Genomic DNA, 6,645 nt, shown 5'->3' with positions numbered 1-6,645 from the left:
GCAGTCGAGGAGAGCCCAAAGCCTTGGGACCCTGTACCTGCGTGGGAGGCCTGGAGGAGGTTCCTGGCTCCTGGCTTCGGATCAGCACAGCATCAGCCGTTGCGGTCACTTGGGGAGCGAATCATCAGGCAGATCTTCCTCTCTGGATATCTGACTTTGCAATAAAAATAAATAAATCTTTTAAAAAAAAAAAGTTTAGTCCCATCCACCTTCACTGGTTGTCCGAGTCCCTACCTTTCCATGGGAAGGCATGACATGTGCATCTACCCAGTAACCCAGGCCATCAGCCACACCACCTGCTGATTCCCTCACACCCAGAGCGGGAACTGCTTGAGGCCCATCCCAGCTGTCCTCTGGCAGGCCAGGACTGTTTGCTGGACTGGGAGCTGAGGTAAACTGGGCTGGAGAGTGGACCAGGAGTGCTGACACAGATGTAGAAATGAATGATTCTTTGAAAATTTGACATCATTTGTCAGGAACCAGCTCTGCTTTTGGGAGCTGCTGGAATGGTTTGCTGTAGGTTATTGCCCAGCAGGCAGAACCCTGCTCCTGTCACACGCAGACACTGCACGTCCCACAACTGCTTCGGAACATGAATTCTTTATTCCAATTTTATGTTCACAAAATGGCAAAGCTGACAGGTGCTGGGAGGCAGGAGGACTGCTTGGTCACCCCCTGGGGATGGGGCCACCACAGGTGACAACAGGACTGTGGCACAGTGCTTCCCGCCTTCTAGATTGCACAGATGACCACAAGGCCAAAGGCTCTGGTGGCTGGGAGGTCCTGGCCATGAATGGGAGTCAGGCCGAGGTTGCTCTTCTTGTACTTGGGCTCTGGGCAGTTGGGGCACGCCTGTTGGAGTGTCTAGGCCGCCCTCTCCAGGGCCTGTAGGGGCCATAGGGATGGTTCCGGGGAAAACCCCTATGGACCACAGGAGCCTGGCACTGGACATATGGTGATGGGACACAGGGTACAGGGGGCTGACCATCAAATGTCAAGTTGGCTTCCAGTGAAAATCCCGTCTGGGTCGGAGAGGAGGCATCTGGGCTGAAGCAGAATGGATTCATTTGGAAAGGATGGTCTGAGGTGAAGTAAGAATCCTGGGAACAGAGTGGAAACGGGGGCACCATTGGGTAAGGGGGCACAGGGCAAGTCTGTAGAGTCATCAGACTGGGTGCAGGCAGCAGTGGGGGTGGGGGCGAGAATGGAAGCAGGGGTGCATGCCTGGGAGGGGTCAGTGGCTGGGCCAGGGCATCCCTGCCGGTCGGGTGCTGCCTATGGACCCCCCGTCCACACTGCCCTCTTGTGGGGCCCTCTTGGAGCCACCTGACTGCTGGGCGGCGTGGCAGCTCCACACCCCAGGCATCAGCCACATGAGCCAGCAGCAGGTATGAGAGGCAGCGGTGCGCACGCGCGTTCCAGTGCACACCATCATGGTGCCGGTGCTGACTGGCATGGCGGAAGTGGAAGTGCAGGTCAAGCAAGTCGAAGCCATGCTTCCTGGCCTCGGCGAAGCAGTAGAAGTTGGCCTCCATCAGGTAGATCCGTAGGGAGGCGGCATATGGCTGGTCCTCAGGAGGGAGGAAGCTTGCAGTGATCTTGTGGCCCACAGGCATGGCCGTGTTCCACACCAGCAGGCAGGATGGGGGCAGCACCCGGCCCAGGTGTGCAAACAGCTTGGCCAGGTTCTTCAGGTACATCTTCCCAGACTCGGGGCCATACCTGGAGAGGTCCCAGAGGCAGGAGTTCATGATGACCAGGTCTGGGGCATGCTCGCCGGCCTGCAGTTGCTCCAGCACGGACTGTAGGTACTTGGAGTAGACGCGTGTGAGGAAATAGAAGCGCACCAGGTGGTGCCCGGAGAGGTACTGGCGCACCTCACGGTAGGTGGTGCCGTTGTGCAGGGTGTCCAGCTGGCCTCCCTCCAGCAGCGTGTCCTGCTCAAAGCTGAGCTCCCCCTTGGCTTTGAGCTGCTGCAGGCTGAGCAGGGAGTCCTTCTGCAGCAGCAGCACCAGGTCTTTGTACACGGCCCGCTGCACCGAGTCCCCCAGGACCACCACGAACTTGTTGTGGAGAAGCTGCCGCACCTCGGAGGCCCGCAGGGGCACCATAGCACCCCTGGTGTATGGAGGGGCGTCTGGCTGCTGGGACAGAAGGAGAGAGAAGCTGCAGTGGGGGTGGTCAGGGCCTGGAGTGCCAGATGGTGGCTGTGGTCAGGCTGCAGCTGGAGTGTGATCTTTGGACCACAGGCTGCTCTGACCAGGAGCGCCCCCCACCCCCAACCCGAGTGCTCCCTGGGACAGGTCCAGAGGTGCTGCAGGTCTACCAGGCTGCCTGGTTGTGGCTAGAGGCCAACATGTCTGACTCCTCGATGGAGTTAGCCAGCCTTGCAGCTTGGCAATAACAGCAGTGGTCACAGCGTGCACCTGCCCCCAGGACATCAGCTCAGCCCCCCCCAACTGTCCTCCTGGGCCAGCAGTGGTCACAGCGTGCACCTGCCCCCAGGACATCAGCTCAGCCCCCCCCAACTGTCCTCCTGGGCCAGCAGTGGTCACAGTGTGCACCTGCTCCCAGGGGCTATTGGGCTTACTAGATCTGGAAGAGCAGTGGCCTTGACTCAGGCTGAATTGAGTCCAGGTTACTTTAGCCTGGGAAATGGAGCACCCAGGGGTGCTGGTTCTGGCTATTGGTGTTGTATACCTGCTCCTTGGGAATGCTAAGGTTGGGCCTTTGTATTGTCTGTAAGGGGAACTTCTTAAAATGGAGTGTTTAAAATGATACCGGGTTAGTGACCACTAGTGAGCATGCTGTAGCATCAGGTGGGTCATCTGTCAATGTTCTGCTGCCTTTCTAGCAGGTTCTGTGGAGGTAGGAGACCAGGTCACAGCTGCCCAAGGCCAGGGACTCCACAAACATTGCAGCTTCTCTTCCACAGGACAGCCTGTGGCTGGACTCAGGTTCCAACTGGGGAAGGTCTGCTTCTCCAGCAGGGTGTGATGCCTCGTGTACACATCTTGAAGGCCTGGACAAAATCCTGCAGACACCACTGCGGCTGCCCAGGGTGCCAGCCGCCCCACGCCCCCCCCCCCCGCTCAGGCCAACCTTGCAGAACACAATGAGAGGAGGGACAATGCCTAGAGCTGCAGCCCAGAGGGACTGAGTGACAGGATGACACCCCTCTCTACCCCACTGCCTGTGGGGGGGAAAAAAAACCACCTCCCCAAAACAAAAGGCAAAAAGGTGCCTGGGAGCACGCCTCTTGCTGGACTGTCCAAGCTCCGCCCCAGTCCCTGGGGCGCCTCTTGCTGTCCAGGCTCCGCCCAGCTCTTGCACCATGGGGCGCCTCTCCCTGGAAGGCTCAGGCTCCTCTCCAGCCCCTACACCCGGGGAGCACTGGATGGAGCTGGGGAGCTGCAGCTAGCTCAGGGGTTCCCAGGCCGAGTGGATGTGTCCAGGCCCGCCCAGCTGTGCCAGCAGGCAACAGCCTCAGGGAGCCGTCATCAGTGGGCCGGGGATGCCAGCATGAGGTTCTTGGTGGAAAACTTGACTGGGACCCATGGTGTTTGCACGGTGCATGTTTTCCAGGGACTTGGTGAGGGCCCCATTTACCCGGCTGACAGGGAACTTGCACACAAACAGCAGCTGACCCTTGCTGCCTCACTTGAAGAACTCTCGTTCAACCTTGACAGGCCCTTACTGTAAATAAAGTGGCCACCACAATCAGGACTAGGCCTTCTGTCCAGAGCGGTGAGCACAAACCTTGCAGGTAGGGCTGAGCCGCATTCCTGTTCACCGGACTGAAAGGTTTGGGCAGGCAGACCCAGGGCCCTGCCCAGCACGGCCTCCAGAGAACAAGGAGTGTCACCGCCCCCGCTAGGTGCTTAGGAAGAGCCCGGCCGGCGAGGCCCCCTCTGCCGGCGCCCCGTGAGCCCAGCCCCCACGGCCCGTACCTCCTCAGGTGTGCAGCCGGGCCCCCCGCGCTCGGGGAGGCTCTCCCCGCAGCCGCCAGCCGGCTCCAGGCTGGGCCCTGCAGGCGGTCCGACCGCGCAGTCCCCGTCGGCTCCGCTCTCCCGGCCTTGGCTCCCTCCTGCTGGCGGGAAACGCATTCTCATCTCTTGCTCCACCTCCAGGACCGGCCTACCGTCCACCTCGCTTCAAGGCCACGTTTCTAAGGAGTGCGTCGGGTCCTCTCCTCCCACTCACTCCCTGGCTTTATCTTCCACAGCCGCAGAACCTAAGGAGTGTTTGTAAATTATCTTGTCCGGTGACCTTCCCGAGGTCATGTGGGGGCTTAAGGGTGGCCGCTCCTCCCCTCGGCTGCGTCCAGGTCCTGGCACCCTCTGTCTCTGGGAACCCCTGAAGGCGGGTCTTCCTCAGGGCCGTCTACTGGCTGCCTTTCGCTGCCACTTCCTGACCCCTAGGTCGCCCAGGCTGCTGGCTGACACCCGTGGTCACACCCCTCCCCCAGCACCCCAGGGGGCCACCCCTTATCAGCGCCATCAGAATGCAGATGGCTCCCGAGGGAGAGCTGGCTCCAGGGAGAACCAGCAGAGCTGACTGCCCCAGCCCAGGCACTCCCAGGCCCCGGGGGATTTAGTCAACAAGATGGGGCTCCAGCCCAGACCAGGCCAGGGCTCCTGGAAGGTTCCTGTGTGCAGGACAAGCTGTCAGGGATGGCCCCAGTCGCCCACTCGCCCTCCTATCAAAGGACAGCTGGATTCCTAGGAAAATTCTAGCCCAGCCTTTGAACAGCCACCCCAAAAGCAAACACCAGGGGTCCCCAGAAAGCTTGGGGACATGCACTCTGTGGAAAATCTCCACGGATTCCGGCAGGGTTTCCACCAGGATGAGCCTGTGTGAACGGCTGACGCAGGGGCGCTGGTCGCCCACAAGCACTGCACTGTGGTGCGGCCCCAGCTAGCTGCGCAGTGGGTAGAGGCCTGTGGCAGTGTCCAGCTCCTCCAGACTGCGACTGTTTGGGTTCAGTGGCCTCTTGGCAGGGGAGAGGGAGGGCCTTGAAATGCACTTTGGGAAGCTGAGCCTGGAGACCAATTTCCCCTGTTTTAATTTTTTAATGTGTTTGCTTTGATTAATGCCTTATTTCATCTCTATTTTGTCACATAATACCCTGCCACTCGGGTCCTTCCCAGTGTTCCTGTGGCTGCTGGCAGGGCCTCCTAAAGCAGCCCCAACTGCAGGCAGTGGGGTTGGGATGGGGCAGGAGCGGTCTAGGTGACTGATTTCAATCCCTTTCTCCTCCGCTCAAGGGCCCTTGCCTAAGGCGCCTGTTGCCTGCCTGTGTTGGAGCAGTGTCCCTGGGCACTGTGCCCACTCGATCAGCTCCCATGGCTCGTGCCAAGCCACAGCCCGGGGAGGTCCTGCTGCCCATGGCTGTTTCTCAAGGTCATCCTTGAGAAAATGGCGACATCAGAGGGGCTACTGCTCCTGCACCGGGCCCTCTGCTAGGCCTGCAGCCGTGCCCCCTCAGCAAGTGGCACATGGGGGAGCCACCCTGCTGTGATTCTTGGTCCATTTCCCTGTCAGTCCTGCCCCAACCAGTGAGACTGCGCTTGGTCCTCACCGGTGTCCAGATGTGAATAAGGCTGAAAGACAAGGGACAGTGTCCAGTGACAGAGCCCTGAGGATACAAAACGGATGCCACTGCTGTTACTGCTAACACCAGGCTCTGAATTTTATGTGCACTTATGTGTCTGGAAAAAAGCTGTGGATTAAAAAGCAAGATGCCCAAGGCCGCTGCCAGCCTGTGTCCACCCGTGCTCTCCCACCTGTCAGCAGGGCCCAGGTTCCAGTGGGCCTGGGCCCCCAAACAGGTCAGCAGTGTGTGGGGTTGTGTGGGAGGCTGGGTCCTCGAAGCCCCGGCGGGGGATGGGCTGGGAGCTTAAGCACAGTGTGGCACACAAGCCTGTACTCGGTCAACACCGAGGGGTCTCCCCTGAGAGTCGGGTTCTCTGTCTTCATCTCACACTTTGGGAAATGACGGTCAAGAGGTCAGTTCCCCACCCGTGGGCACTGATTTCCAGAGAACAGAACGCTGGCGGGCCTCACATCCTTCCAGCTAAACTGGCTGCTTCCTCTCTCGCCCACAGCTACAAGTTTAGTGGCTTACAGCGAGGGCTGTTTCCTCACAGTGGGTGGGCTGGGGGCTGGGGCCCCAGCTGGACCCGGAAGCTGGGAAGTACTTACTTGCAAGCGTGCCTGGTGCCTAGATGCTGGTCCCTGGGTGTCCTCTGGCCGCCCGGTGCCACGGTACTACCTTAGCGCAGCCAGAGGCACTTCCGGCGTAGGGGGAGGGCAGCAACAGTGCGGCTGGGCTTTAGGAAGTGGCGAGCAACAGCCCCGGGGTGCCCCGGGAAGTGCTGTCTAGCCCGGAACTTGAGTGTAACTCAGGGGGCTTTCTTTGTTGAGACCCCCAGTTCTTTTCCCGCCTCCCCTCCCCCCTTGCAGGCCTTCCTCTGGGAGGAGGAACAATTGTGGGAAGGCCTATCTCCTCTTTCCTAAATCAGATTTCGTAGCAGTGACCCTGCACTGCTGGGCCGACAAACTAACCACTTCCAAGCCTTCCACCTGCTCTGCTGGGAAGACAGACCTGAGCCTGTCCAGGGACCTCAGCCAGGGGCAAAACTG

The 6,645-nt window shown here is 59.8% G+C and overlaps 1 protein-coding gene across 2 annotated transcripts; it reads right to left on the bottom strand.

Moving 5' to 3' along the window:
- Nucleotides 1-552: 552 nt before the first annotated feature.
- PCED1B (PC-esterase domain containing 1B) lies at nt 553-6,352 on the bottom strand. 2 transcript variants are annotated; one of them, XM_040978938.1, is made up of 3 exons: nt 6,205-6,352; nt 3,951-4,234; nt 553-2,144 (listed from the first exon to the last, which is right to left on the bottom strand). In XM_040978938.1, exons 2-3 carry the CDS (start codon nt 4,110-4,112, stop codon nt 801-803), a joined length of 1,506 nt encoding a protein of 501 aa, XP_040834872.1. In that variant the 5' UTR covers nt 4,113-4,234; nt 6,205-6,352; the 3' UTR covers nt 553-800. The 2 variants fall into 2 exon arrangements, with proteins under 2 accessions (XP_040834872.1, XP_040834874.1); XM_040978940.1 differs by having other exon boundaries at nt 553-2,141.
- Between the last annotated feature and the right edge of the window lie 293 nt (nt 6,353-6,645).

The sequence above is a fragment of the Ochotona curzoniae genome, unplaced genomic scaffold (genome assembly GCF_017591425.1).
Source record: "Ochotona curzoniae isolate NIBS_2020 unplaced genomic scaffold, NIBS_Ocur_1.0 contig_2927, whole genome shotgun sequence".
NCBI classification, from domain to species: Eukaryota; Metazoa; Chordata; class Mammalia; order Lagomorpha; family Ochotonidae; genus Ochotona; species Ochotona curzoniae.
This window is presented reverse-complemented; position numbering and strand designations above follow the sequence as displayed.